Here is a 15,476-nt window from a genome sequence, read left to right as displayed (position 1 = left end):
TTTAAACCGTCTTTCTGCTGATTGGCTGCCCCTCCTAAACAACAAGATTGAACAGCAAGTGGGTGGGCCTTATGTGCCAACAGCCAGACCTGTGTGCCTGAGATGACCATCCACTGGCATCATGCAGAGTCGGGAGTAGAAAAAATGGCTGAGGTTTTGGCTTCTGCTTTTCTGCTAATTTCATAGACTTAATCACTATTTTTAAGTGATCAACAACATAAATCAACACCTGGCAACAGTGGGAAGGAAAATCTTCCTTTTAACAGGAAATAACCTTCGGCATAGTCAGGCTAAGGGCAGGGCAACCGAAGGTTCTTTGCTGTTGAAAGGGAGTTTTACCCTTTCCACTGTTGAATGTTGGGATTTTCTCTGTATTACTGTAGGTTCTTTTACCTTACAATAGAAGCCACCTCTAGCCAACTGTTGTTGTGCGTTGGCTCTATATAAAAAAAAACAGAGTTGAATTAAAAATGAAATTGAATGTGCTGCGACCGGTTGCGAGCGAGGGAAGCGAAACAAGACAAAAGAGACATCGCAGAAGAGAGAGATTGATCAGGCCAGTTAGTGATATCTCCAAATGGCCTGATTGGTCTGCTCCAGCTGCTGAAGCATAGAAATAGAACAGATAGATGTTAGATAAGTGAGTAAAGCAGCATTTAAAATTAAATTCACGACTCTCTCCCCAACTCATTTAGCTAGGCGCTACAAAATAACTTACACAACTAGCTACCCGTGTGACCAAATGGCGAGGCCTGCTTCCAAGAAGACATTGTATTTCACTCTTCAAACTGCTGAGTTATAAATCTTCACAAGCTGAAACTACATTTGAGATAAGCCATGAAGCCTGTTGCATGAAGGCACAAAAGGACTGCACACAATCTGTTTTTTTGTGCACTTTCCTTCACCGTGTGGGCTGGGTCATGGATCTGTGGGTGACATTTGCAGATAGGCAGTTAGCTCAGCCATTTAATCATTTTGACCATTTTACTGCTAATTTGGTCTGAGTCCCAAGTCCATTTATTCATTATTGATTAGAGATTAAATGTCTCTGTTGCGTAGCTGTTGGAGCACTCAGTCATCCCCCCTCTGATGAAATGCTTGTTACGTCTGTGTATTTGACTCAGGGGCTTCTGAGTTTTCTTGTGTACGTGTGCTCACCTTACAGTAAAGCAAAGTAAGCAGGAGACAAAAAAACACTCAGCCAATCGCTGGCAGCCGCCTGTTGCCATGGTAACTACCTGTTAATATTCCAGCAGAGTTTTCTCTCTGACAAGGGGAGAGCGCCACTTTCTCGCTAAGGAAAAATCGATTGGATATTCCTCCGGAAAAAAATAAGCAGGCTGCGTCAGGTGGCCGCCGCTGCAATACCTGCACGTCTGGATGTTTCACAGCTTCGACGACCTTACCGACCTTGACTTGCACCTCAGAGCAGCAGAGGCATCCGGCATGTCACAATTAGTTCTCTCAGTTGTAGTTTTTCTTTGGCGTACAGTTCTCCTGAGGAGGCTCTTGAAAGGTTGGGCATTATGGAACTGAGCAATCTTTGCTCCTGAGGGTTAAAACCGTTCAGGCGGGATTTGCTGTCTGTCATATAAAAGGATGGCATTGATCACGAATCCCATTATGCCCTGGGATTGATCTCAAGCGGCCCAGACTATTGCATTTCTTCACTAAAAAGACCTTGTCTTTAACATGTGTATGTAATTAACGGCTGTATAATGAGCCATTAATTACATACACAGGAAGGCACTGGCTCATGTTGACTGTTAGTCGATGTTTCTGTTCCTTAATTATGAATATTTTCTGATTTCTGTCTTTTGCGCAGGGTCATTCTTGTTTGGACGGATAATCAGTTCTGAAGATGTCACCCTGGTGTTTAGGAAATTTTTATCGTGCAGCATTTAGAAGCAGAAAGTGGAACGATTATTAGCAATCAGCTTTCTCTGCAGCACATGTGCAGTTTTAAATGATTCAAAATAGAAGAAAAGAGGCACACAAGGCTGGCGTAGAGTTTAATGTTATATAATAATGTTTTGGGGGATTTTTTTTTGCCAAAACTGAGTAAAGTCAGCAGCAGAACTGCAGGAAGCCGTGAGGCATTGCCTGTGGCTTGGTGAGAAGACATAACAAGGATAACAAGACTTCTTTTTTTTCTTTTTTTTGAGTAATGCACAAACATAGAATGTTTTTCCCCCCCTTCATGTTACAGCGAACAAGTGTCTGGTGCAGAAAAATAGATCCAATTTAAAATGTCAAGGTGTGCTATTAAAGCTGCGGTGTTTTTCTCAGAGCTCTGTGCAAAACACTTTGTATTGTCACCTGTGAAAACGCTGTGACACGTTTCTGAAGTTGGAATGAAAGTCTCCGGGGTGCATTTTGGACTTCAGATTTTATCCCTCTGTGGATGTAGTGGATCTGGACAATTCTTCAGATTTCTGTCGGGGTTATTTGGTCCCTCTGAATCAGATTGTTGCATGTCCCTTTCAGCAGAAGGCTCACATGTGTCCCTGTTAGATCAACTAGTTTAAAAACCATGTGACCATTGCTGGAACTTTCCTTTCAGGAAGCCACGAATGAGTGATTTTATTCCTTTGTTCCCAGAAGAACAAGTGGAAAAAATGTTAGCTTGCACACTATACTGACAAAAAAAAAAAGAAAAAGAAAAGACAAACCTGTCAGGTCATGCTTCCATTCACCTCCATCAAGGTTCAGTACACATGATCTAAGGCTTAGGAACCTTCCTAGAGAGAATTGAGACTCAGTGTCTCCTGCAATGTGCTGCTTTCACGGTGAGCTCACTGCCGTCTGCAGACTGTAGCTTCATATTTAATCCACAAACATGAGAGATATTGATTCTTTCATCTTGCCTTCTAGCAACATGCTTTGCTAAAAGTCACGCTTTTCCCTTATGGCGCGATATTCAAGCTACCATGCATGCATTATGGAGGGAAAAATCTTTTGTCTTTGCAGCACTTTTTGAGCTCTTGAGGCTTGTTGACATAGTAACCACTCACAGGGCTGCTTTAGTTTTCCTGCTAATTGCTAAAAAAAACAGCCAGTCTAATCGGTCAGTATCACTCTCAAACTTCCTCTCCTTCTGTAGGGAGCCGTCCACTCTACAGGGCTCACAGAGTGGCCAATCAGGTGGGATGCATACCACGAGAGCTCAAACACAAGGCCAAATTTCTGCTCGCCTCCTCCACATTTCTTGTCTAACTTTTCCATCGAATGTAGTAAAGCTATAAAGGACATGATTATTGGTACAGTAACAAAAGCTTTGTGATCTACATTATAGTCCTACTGGGTCAACGCTATGCAGTGTCTGTGCAGGCTTTGGTTGTGTGTAGATAGATAGTCCATGTTGACACTAAAAGGGGTCTGAATTTGTCAGAATGTAGCCTCAAAACATCAGGTATTATTTTCATTGTTAATTTTTAATTAGCTTTTTTTCTTAATCTTTCTGCATTCAAATATAATGAAGAGGAAGTCTTGGTCAGGATATTCGTCAGCTACACTAGAAGTCCTAAAATATAGCCCGTTCCCCCACGAGGCAGCATACTATCCGGTGGGTGCCCAGATGTCCTGTCCAATAACTAAACTGCTTTTTCTGAAAGCAGTTAATACTCAGGTCCAACCCAGCACCACGTACAATAACAATACAGGAGCTTTCTGCATTTTGGCTCAGTGTTCCTTCAAGTGTCAACCTTTGAATGTTGTACTGGTCAGCAGCAGGAAGTCAGGTCAACACAATATGAACAAAGAGTTTTCAAAAAGGTTTTATTTGTTAAAGGTAAGTTTCCATCTCTGTAAAGGAACAAGCAGACACAGGACATACAGTACGGTGTCGTTTTTCGAAAGGTACCCAAAAACAGACAAAAATTATACAAGAATTACACAAAAAAGTAAAGAACATTAAGCAAGTGGACCTGTAAGAGATTACCTGAACTGGATACTACTGCTAAACAGACCAGACCAAAAAAGTTATTAATAATTTTACTAAAAAAAAAGTTGGTATCATAAATTTAGGGCCAGCATTGTCGAGACCAATACCAATACCATACTAGTACTTTCAACCTATAAAGGGAGCTTATGTAGGGGAGAGCAGTGTGTCAGGATTTATGAGATGAATCATCATCAATTTGCAAATTTGAACTCTCGTCCAATCTCAGTATCAGCGGTATTGATACCATCGATATTTGGGTCGATCCAGCCATCTCTACTCGGCATCCTCTTTTATCAGTTCAGTTAGGGGCTGAAATAACAGACAAGCAACTCAAAAATAATCATTTAGATAATTAGTTACAATAATCATTTACTAACTAATCATTTTGAGTGCTACTTAAGCAAGTTGACTTGAACGTGATAACCATGTGGGAGAATAAGACCTCCATGTCTGACGTTTGTGAGTGTCCATGCATGGTGGTGGTTGTGGAAATGAATATCACATTCCCACTGAGGAAGATGGGTTTAGATACTGTATCCTGCTATGTGACGTGACACTGCCATCACACAAAATTTGAACATGATATCTTCAACTGCGGATGCTAGAATGCTAACAGGCAGACAAACGAACAATACCAATAATGCAAACATTTCAAAATGTATACTCTTGTTCAAGTGCTGTAAATGTTTGTACTCTGAGGCTATCTGGGTCGAATTCAATCCATATCTGTTGAGGTGGACTTTAGATCCACCGGTGCGGGTCGAGGAAAAGAATGATTTTCATGGTATATTGAAGCTGTACGTGCCATGTCTGTGTGTATTTTTCGTGAAACACTGGTGACTGAACTCTATGTTCAAAGTGTCTGAGTCTGTGTTTCCATCACATTTGCCCGGCTTCCCATAGAGACAGACACCTGCTGGTCTTTGAAGGATCATGGGTGGAAACAAGAAGGTTCCTGGGGACGTTTCTGTATGGAGCTTGAATGTTTGACTAACTCTTTAGGGTTGGTCACTTCCTCCCACAGTCCGAAGTATGCATTAGTTTAATTTTATTTTTTTTTGTTTCTCTTTGTAGTGCTGTGGAGGTCATAAACGTGTAGCTTGACAGATGTTTTGACTTGATTACACACATTTTGTGTGTGTGTGTGTGTGTGTGTGTGTGTGTGTGTGTAATCACATAATATGATACCCCCATATACCAGTATCATTCACTAAGTGTTGCCAGTAGGAACAAAGGCAGAAGAATTTTAATCATAGTTTTAAGTTTGACCTTATTTGACCTTGAAGAAAAGGTCATAGGTCCAAAGTACCATGATTTTTAGAATCCCCATAGATTATTCTCTATATGTCTATATGTTCTCAATAAAAGCATGGTATTAAGAAACTCAGTCTTAAAAGCTACTGTATATATAGTGTTAGTGCTACTTTGACCTTCAGATAAGTCTATTAACCTTTAAGGAGAGGTCAGACGTCACATGTGAGATGATATTTTAAAAAACAACACGTGGCACACAAGAATTATAGTTTCTAAGTAATATGCATCCATGCAAATGCTATAAAAACACTGATAACTATAAATATTAGTTAGTATAGTAGTAAAAGTAATATTAGTTAAAGCAGAATAATAACAATTGTGCAGAATCTTTATTAATTGCTTTGTTCTAGACAATACCTTTTATTTTTTTGCTTGTTATTGAAGCCTGTTTCATTGCCACACTGTCAGCTGTTGTATGTGTTCTAAGCTCAATATTCTCTATATTATTTATGAGAACTTATTTTATTTATGAGGAGCAGTGGTATTTTCACGGGAATGACTGAGGGGATTTCGGTGCACCACATGGAGCTTTAAACTAGTCCCGTCGCCGTGACCCAGCATCCTTTTCATCTGCTCATCGGGCACGTGAAGAGAGGCAGAGAGTAGGCAGTGCAGGTTGTATCTGTTTATGTGGCATTAGACTGTTCCTAAAGTATATATATACATATATATATATATATATATATATATATATATATATATATATATATATATATATATATATATATATATATATATATACTTATATAATTGCCTCAGAGGTCACAGAACGACGTGGTTGATGTGACATGGAAATGTTGTTTGTCATTTTTTAATCACAAACTTGTGTCAGCGTTCCCTCTTCCCTTCATCCTCTTCCCTGTTCCTCGCCTCCGAGGGGCCAGGCTGCCTTCTTTCTCACCTCTGATGTTTATTACACAAACATCACCCAGGATCAAATATTCCTACTTTTTTTTCCTATCTGGAGAAGCCAAGTGTTAGTGAGAGATAACATGTAGAGTGAGTGGGAGGTGGGGAAAGAGAGCGCTGCAGACTTGTTTATATGTCTTGATCTGACAGGATGAATAATTCAGCAAAGGACTCCCTGGCACCCCGGTAATATTATTAAAAGAATAGTTTGGGCAGTGGTGGGGGTGAAGTGAAAATGAAGATGGGAAGCCTTGATTACAGAGGGCACTGTGAATTATTCAAACCTATACCTCCACCTAAAAACACACACAAGTGCAAAATCTGCAGCTCAGGAAGCCATGAATGTCAATATGTTTTTTTCAAGAGATTTCCCTGCTTCAATCTGGGACAGGAGTAGGACAGACAGCTTCTCTCTTCCGAAAAGCCTGAGGAATCCCTGCTTTTCTGTAGTTTTTATGCCACTTTTATTCAACTGATATGTTGTTTACTCTGCAGTTTCACAGACCTTTATAAAAGCCATCCCTCTTGATCCATGTCTTCTGCTTAGAAAAACATTCGTTAGTTTCAGTCTAGAGATACAAATTCAGTCATGTGTTTATCATCTTCATGGAGCAGACTTTAAGCTGCTTTAGTCAGTGGTTTTACTTTCCCAATTGGTGGTTCATTGTATGTAAAAGTCATTTTAGTGGCACGTCCATCTGTGCAGTTCCTTGAGGCTCCATGAAATCTCTTACCCTCTTTTATCTGATCATTTGAGATTGAAGGCAACGTTATAGTGCAACCCTGTTTTCAACAAAGCTGAAATGCACGGAAAATGTAGATTAAAACAGAATTCAATGATGTGCAAATGGTAAAAGGACAGAATATTACTTGAAATGAAGCACCACGTGGCAGCATCATCCAGAAAGCTGGAACAGGAGCATGTTTACCACTGTGTTGCATCACCTCTTATTAAAAAAAAAAACCAACTTTACAAGTTTAGAAAGTGAGGAGAACAATTGCTGTACTTTTGAAAGAATGTAAGAATGTTTTAAAATGTTTTACTTCAAGCTTTTTGTCTCATAATGCACCCATGGGTGAAGGGTATGGATTGCAGACAGAGTGCACAGACTGCTTTATTACAGAGCTGTGCTCTTGTTGTAATAGGTGATTAAGGTTTAGCATTAGCTTGCTTAAATCAGCAGGATCTTACCTGAGCAAGATGCCTTCAGGAATGTGAAAGTTAACCATACCATGTGCACTTAAACGCTGTATGCTGTCATAACGTCATGGATGCTGTTTTGTTTTTCTGGTGTGCACTTATAATAAGCTAGATGCTAATCTTGTCTTTTTCTTTATATGGTAGCGTTTTAACTGAAGTTCACTGGACACTTTATTAGGTTGAGCTCCAGCCTTGACCAGACTGGAGCACCTAATGCCACCAGAACAGCTTTGATTCTTTGTGACGTTGGAAACATTCTTCAGAGATTTTGCTCCATATTTATACAGTTATTCCAGATTTTTCAGCTACACATCCATGATGCAATTCTTCCATTCGACCACATCCCAAAGATGGACTGTTGGGTTGAGATCTGGTGACTGTGGAAAGCAGTGAACCAGTAGAAAAACTGGTCTGAAATACTCAATTCAAAATCTTCCCCACTCTGTTTGGTGTTAACTTCAGCAGGTTGCCTTAACTGTGTCTACATGCCTAAATGCACTGAGTTGCTGTCATGTGATTGGCTGTTTAGATGTTTGTGTTAACAAGCAGTTAAAGGGGTGCACATAGAAGGCCCAATTTTCTACTTCTTCAGTAATTGTTTCGGTCGTTCCAAACAAGAAACAGCACCGATCGCACATCTCGTCCCAACTCTCACCAATTATAAATCATTTCCATTAGCTCTGTAATAAACACCCATTAGTTAACAAGTCTACAGCAACTTAAAATATAAAATCTCATGTTTAATTTTATGCCAAAGGTAATTTTATGCCAAATGTTGACACTACATTAGGATCCACTATACAAGAGAGTGACTTGGCTGTGTTATGTACTACCCAACCACATCTGAAGGAAAAAGTGTGTGGCCAAACTAACAGGCAGGGTGAAATCGGCTTTCAGAGCTCCTCTGGTGCCACCCCTCTGTCTCAGTAATCTCTTTGCATGAAATTTGTGGCTTTTCCCAAAGTCATGAATTTTACAAATGAGGTCCACCGTTTCAGACAACCGTTCCCCTTAAGTTATTCACAGTGGTATACACAACAAATAAATGACTGTTAGGGTGACAGTTGTGGATAAAATACAATTATAAATGCTTCAAAGAGCAGTGAGTTAAATATCTGCACTCATAGAAAATGATCTCAAACACTTAAAACTGTGAACACCATATGTACTAACAAACCATTTTAAAGAGCTTTTAAATGAGCTAAGTGTGAAGCAGCTGCTAACTACACCTCACCATATAGCCAGCTTTCAGCAAATCATTCATTTTAGAGGAGTCTTTCATTTCTTTGGATTATAGAAATTCTTTATTGCTGCAGAACAGGCCACGCTTTTTTGTTTTAACATTGAGGATTTCCATTCGAGACACACCCTAATACCAGCTGCTCCATTAATACTGCTCAGTGGTTAAAACAGCAATGGAAAAAGCTATTAGGAAAAAAATCATGTAGACCTCCCCGGAAAGGCTGTGGGAAGAAAAAGGAGCAGGACTGGGACTGGGGAATACTGGAATTCTTGGGTTGGACACTGTGGGAAGAGGTGATGGTGGGAGGAATCTGAGTCTGGAGAGGTCTTTTCTGTACAGGGAAAACTAAAGAAAGCTCGTGAACTTGGTGCACTGTGTCCACTGTGCGAGGGTTTTTTTCTCTTAGCTGCCGGCATCAAACATAGACAAATTGTCCACATTCCTCCATGTTGTAATTACTGTTCTTTGAAAAATGGCCTATCCCACTGTGCTGTGTCATTAGGATTAGCACCCGGCGTGGTGTTGCTTTCCATTCTATTGTAGCAGAAAACTCAATATCCAATCTGTCACAAGCCATTCTTTGCAGCTACACAATGCCTGGCTGCAATAACAGCTCCTAAATGGATTAATTCTTGCTAGCGAGCGTAATCTGCTACCATTTGTTTTCAGCAGAAGAAAAAAAAAAAGAAACACACCTGAGATCACGACAAGGTGATTTAGATGTGAATACTTGAAGAAACAAATGTGGCTAACAGACGATTCAGTTCAATTAGAGTTTGAAGGTTGAGGTAAAAACAAGAAAGCTTTGTGAGCTGTGAGGTTTTCAATGCAAATAAGAAGAATCATCACGTACAGTATGCCATTAACCCGTGACTCTGTCCCCATGTTTAATCATTTAGACAAATGTTTGCTCTCTGGCTGCAACATGAAAGTGGTTTTAATCGCACAGCTTCCCAGTTCTGTGCAGAATATTTATCTCAAAGTGCTGATTTGCATTTCTGCTGCTCCTCTTGTCTTTCTCTAGAGTTTGCATTCCCCTGTTACTTCTTGTCTGTGATAAATCTGGCATCAGCAGAAAGCTGATGGGAAAATTACCAGAAGAAGAAGAAGATGTATGAGTTGTTGTTTTGCCATTTTTTTTTAAATTTCCTTTGTTTTCTGTGCCGTCTCCAGGTGTGCTGAGCCTCCCAGAGAGTCTGAACCTGCACAGGGACCAGCAACGCTCGGGGAGGGGCAGTGAAGGTCACGGGTACACCCAAGCCGAGCTCCGGACCCTGGAGCAGTCCCTGCTCGCGACCCGAGTGGGAAGCATTGCGGAGCTGAGTGAGTGTGGTATTTTTTTATACACAGAACAAACAGTGAGAGCACACTCAGCAGAGTTCTAACCAGGTGGGAAAGAAGGTTTCACTAGTCTCGCATTATGAAAATCTCAGGATTTTACTTATACCTAAAAGTCTGCTCACAAGACAATTGAAATGCATCTACAGTTCCAGAAGAAATTGGGACTGACAAGGGTCTTTTAGATACTGTGCTGTCAGGCGAAATAAATATTTTCATTAGAAAAGTTATTTTTTAAATGTGTGACTTTATAATTCTCTCGTGTTATTTTGGAGGAATTCTGGCCCACTATTCTTTACACTGCCTCAGTTCATTGAGGTCTGCAGGCATTCATCATGCAGCTTTCTTAATGTCTCTCCACAGCATTTAAGTCGGGTTGAGGTCTGGACCCAAAGTGTTGCAGTGGCCCAGTTAGATTCTGTTCTTTTGCAGCCATTCTATTGTAGATTTATTTCTTTGTTGGGGATCATTGTCCTGTTGCATGACCCAGTTTCGGCCAAGCTTTAGCTGTCAAACAGATGGCCTCACATTTGACTCTGGAATACTTTGGTATACAGAGGAGTTCATGGATGACTCACTGGCTGCATGATGCCCAGGTCCTGTGGCCAAATTTGGTTCTCGTCTGTCCAAGGACGTTGTTCGAAGACTCTTAAAGTTTATTCAGATGGAAATTTGCAAACCCTAGCTGTGCTGCCATATTCTTTTTAGACAGAAGAGGCTTTCCTTTGCAGTCCTCCAAAGCAGCTATGCTTGTTCAGTCTTTTTATAACAGCACTGTCAAGAACTTTAAATTTTATCACGCAAAATGAGTCTGAGAAGCAGCTCTTGGGTTTTCTGCAGTTTCTCTGAGCATTGCATAGTCTGACCTTGGGGTGAATTTGCTGGGACAGCCACTCCTGGGAAGACTGTTAAAACACAACTGTGTTAAGACACAGCTGAATCATCCAGACCTGCAAACTGGCAAAAGCCTGGCTGTTACTTACCCTCTTATTTTGCGGTAGATGTGGGTCAAGGGGTAGAACAGGGTACCTACTAATCAGAAGGTTGGTGGTTTAATCCCTGGCTCAATGCCAAAGCATCTTTGGGCAAGACACTAAACCCCAAGATGTGTGAATGACAGATAGAAAGCATTTAGACAGAAACAAAGTGCTTAAGTGGATGACATATGTTGTATAAAGTGCTTTGAGTGCTCAGGTATAGTAGAAATGGACAGTAAAGATGTACTTAGTTTATGACAGGACTCCAGAGATTCCTGTCAAAACTCTTTTCACATGTCTGTAGATCAACTGCTCTGAAATTGAAAAGAAGCAAGTCTTGCAAGATGTTGGTATTCAGCTATTTTGACCTCTACTGGAGAAACACAAATATGTGCTGGACGCTCTAAAAAGTGTTTGTCCAGAATTTTGCTGGAGAAATGCAGGCGATTTCTCATTTGTCTTTCTGCACTGGACTGCAGAATCACGGAGCTTTGAGCACTTTACACAAGCTGTAGCTCGGCCTTAGTAGGTCTCACACTGTTAGAAGATACAGGCGGCAACGGGCTGTGTGCAAGATAAGTCAGAATAAACATAAAATATATGCTCATTGATCTCGTAGCTATAAAATTTTTATATGAAATTCTATAAATCACACATGCCTGCAGTAGGTTAGAGTTAAATCTTTTGAAGGTTTTCTCTACTTCTGTTTAAATTCTGTAGATTTAATTCTTCTATTGATTGTAAAATCGACATTAAATACTCAAATTTAAAGAAACTGAATACTGACTTATAATACTGTTGCACAGACACTATGTGTAAATCCTCTAAGTCCAGCATGCAGCATATTATAAATGTTGCAGTAATTGTTGAGCACATTAAAACCGATCTCTCAGGGACTTCCATCTGTGTCCATCTGCTAAATAGGCCCATTAGCGTGAAGGAATGCGATCTCGCTGTCCCTGTGGGCTGTCACGGTGGTCTGAGGTCGCCCGGCATTATGCTGCTGTCCCTTCACCGCTCACCTCATCCACCTCTCCACCCTCGCTTCCCCCTGTGACACGCTGCAGCCAGTTACTGTTTGATTACAGCTGTTCTAGCACCTGTTTATGAGTTTCCCCCCTCCGGAAACCTTTAAATCCAAGGTCACAGCCTCCGAGGCTTTTAACCTCAACTTGAAAGGAAGAGCTCCACCTTTAACTCCGGCACCTCCCCTGCCTCCTCCCCCGTCCTCGTCCATTTCACAGTCTCATATTAGATCATCCTGTCCCCCGCAGACGTTTGCACAATGTGATGCTGTATGTTTGTGTCCCGGGCGAGCGTTTGCTTCGACCCCCGCAGCACATTAAAAACAGTAAGTCACCGCGCAGCAGCGCTTCACACAGGAATTCAAGGTCTTGTTTTCAGCCTGGAGGCAGTTTGTAAAACATGCCGTCCTTCATCATCACCATAATCATCATCTATACTGGGATACAATCGACACAAGAGAAGAAAATGTTCTTCAGCTTGTTATAATAACACAAAAGTAATCCACTCTTCTACCACTGTAAGGGTTGTTTTTCAAACCGGCCTTGTTTGACCTTTTAGTTTACTTTCTCCCAGCACTTGTCTGACCTTTGGCTTTGTCAGGAAACAGCACCATTAATATGTATAACTACTACTGTTCAATAGTCACCGAGTGGTGGCATGCGGGTGGAGAGGACCCATATGAAGTCTGCAGGAAACTAAGAGGAGGACAAAAACAGGCCAAGGTCCAAAAACACTCCAAAAAGCAATAAAGTACTTGCAAAAACATGCTTACTAAAATAAGAAACAGAGAAGACTGTGAGTATACATAGATAATAAAGTAGGAATTCAGAAGGGAACAAACTAGGAAATGACTTGATTGCTTGACCAAAGAGAGAGAGAAGGAAGGGAAGAATAAGCTTATCATCTGATCAGGAACCATCATGATCTGTCATGATCTTTGATCTAAAACTTTACTCTCTCAGCAGTCTTAGGTTGTTTTTGGTTTTTTTAATTGTCCCCTTGTTGTCTGTGTCTCGCTCTAGTAATCTGTGTACCTTGTTATGTGTACTTCCTGCCTTATTCTGAAGAGGTACTTTACTCTCTACGAACCTGTGTTGTATTATTGTTATCTTTGGACTTGTCCCACTCTTGTTTCCCCCTCATTAGTGTCACATGTGTTTAATTGGTAACCCTGATTGTTTGTTATGTTGCCCTCCTGTCCTGCCTGTCTCTTGCTTGCTTGTGAATTACTGATAACTTTTGTTTGCTCTTATAATTGTTGGGGTTCTGATGACTTTTTGGATTTGACTTGCTAAACTCAGGAGCTTCTTTTGTTGCCATTATCCAGAGGTGGGACCAAGTCATTGTTTTGCAAGTCTCAAGTAAGTCTCAAGTCTTTATCCTCAAGTCTCAAGTCAAGTCTCAAGTAATGTCAGGCAAGTCAGAGTCGAGTCTCAAGTCACTGGTGTAAAAGTCCAAGTAAAGTCACAAGTCTGAAATTTTGAATTTCAAGTCCTTTCGAGTCTTTAAAAAAAAAGGAAAAAAGAATGTTGCAGTTATGCTAAATGTAAATATTAGACCATGTAATTTTTAAATCTGTGTTTTTCTCAACACATGACAAAATAGTGAACTTAGAAAATATACACAAATTGTGAAATTGCACCTCTTTAAAATGCAGCTCAATTAAACCTAGCTCCAAGAATAATTTTCACCGACAGTTCTGAGATAAGCTGCATGTTATTCTTGGATGCGCTTGTAGGACCGGCTTTAAAATCGCATGACAAAAATATCATACACATTAAAAAAAACTGCATCACCAACGTAGCCTGGACAACATTTGCTAGTTAGATGAAGTCAGCTATCTCATCGTAGCATATTTATATGCATATTTATAATCATACGGTTCTTGGAGTGAGTGCACACACTCATGAAGTTTAGTAACTTCAGGTCACTGCAACAAGCCCAGGTACAGTTTACCGACGGATGGGTGCAGGACCTTGAAATGCACCGTGTAGAACGAAAGACCATCGTACGTATCATAAGTTTACCAGTCTCACAAATCGTCGTCATAAATACACATTCCTTAACCGTTTATTAATATAACCTTTGAGCTCAACGGTAATTAATTAGTAGTGGAAATAATTTCTGGTACGCGTTACAGAAATGTAGCAGTGACAATAATACTGTATGCTGTAATCGTACTGGGCAATTAGTGATACAAAACAACTGTTTTATCCTGTGAATAAAAGTATGTTTTTGTCAATGTACCATAATAACAGAAGCGAAACACAATATTGTGTCAGGACAATTCACTATTTATGCACAATAAACAAAGGAGCATAGCGCGACAATTTCTGTTCAGCGTCAGACTTGCTTGTAACCTATATCACCAATTATGTTATGAAAATGACGCATTAACTACAACAGAAGACTGACCATTGTGGAAATGCTTGGAGCAGACTAACATGTGAGCTGGAGTGTTCTGGGACGTTATATTTGGTCTTTGAATGGCTGCGATCCAGGCCATCCGTCGCCTCTTTGTTACTTCGGAAACATGGCTCGAACAATTTCTCTTCAACGACGTAATCCGATAACAACCGATTTCTTTACCCGTCGGCTTCCCGTGGCTGTCATGCGACCGGCTATTGCAGTTAATAATACAACAGCTTCTTGACATTTTTGTGTTTCTTTTTATCGCTGTATAACTGATTTCAATTAAAAGCCTGCGTGCGCTAGTACCTCTTGCCACGAGTTCCCAGAATCCTTTGTGGTTCTACCCCAGAATGACATCACATTTTCAATCTCTATATGCATGTTACATTTTATATTTGGGGTGAAATATCAAGTCTTTTCAAGTAAACCGGTTCAAGTCCAATTCAAGTCCCAGGTCATTGGTGTAAAAGTCTAAGTCAAGTCACAAGTCTTACAACATTTTTTCAAGTCAAGTCTAAAGTCATAAAATTAATGACTCGAGTCTGACTCGAGTCCAAGTCATGTGACTCGAGTCCACACCTCTGATAGAAGCCACTAGAAACAAACTATTCCAGCCTAATTGATGACATTTATGGCATTTGTTTTCTGTGCTGACTGATATGCTGCTCAGTGCTTTGCTGCCTGCTTTTAAATCAGATGTCACTCTGAACATAAACACAAGCTACATGTGATGTCTCTGATGTGTATCTGTTTCTACCCGTGCTGATGCTAGCATGACTAAAGCTAGCCAAGCAGCAGTAAATATGTGAAGCAAGGCAGAAGGATATACTCATCAAACAAACAGGATCATAAGAATATAAAACCACGAGCACTACAAATGTAACAGAAATATGTTGACATAAAATGGCATGTTATTTGAAATCTACACGAAACAATGACACAACTACTTTTTTTCAATTTTTTCAATTTATTTATTTTTTACCAATTGTCCAAATTAGTCTGTGATTGGCCTTAGTGTGACAGAAATCATATTTATATACAACTAAATATGACTCAGCAAACATGTTTTAAATGGATGATTCCTCACTTGATGACGAATGATCCATTTCCATA

The 15,476-nt window shown here is 40.3% G+C and overlaps 1 protein-coding gene across 2 annotated transcripts in view; it reads left to right on the top strand.

Annotated features, from left to right (window-relative positions):
* Positions 1 to 15,476, top strand: part of LOC147310164 (ankyrin repeat- and BTB/POZ domain-containing protein 3-A) — a 264,271-nt gene that overhangs the window by 155,797 nt on the left and 92,998 nt on the right. For both annotated transcript variants that reach the window (XM_086268998.1, XM_086268996.1), the window contains exon 2: positions 9,784 to 9,933. In XM_086268998.1, the coding sequence (XP_086125124.1) occupies positions 9,784 to 9,933 (150 nt within the window). The remainder of the gene's footprint in view (positions 1 to 9,783; positions 9,934 to 15,476) is intronic.

This window comes from Aulonocara sp. 'chitande type north' Nkhata Bay, linkage group LG17 (genome assembly GCF_057382095.1).
Source record: "Aulonocara sp. 'chitande type north' Nkhata Bay isolate Kocher_YH1m ecotype deep benthic linkage group LG17, A_spYH_male_GT1.1, whole genome shotgun sequence".
Lineage (NCBI taxonomy): Eukaryota > Metazoa > Chordata > Actinopteri > Cichliformes > Cichlidae > Aulonocara > Aulonocara sp. 'chitande type north' Nkhata Bay.
This window is presented reverse-complemented; position numbering and strand designations above follow the sequence as displayed.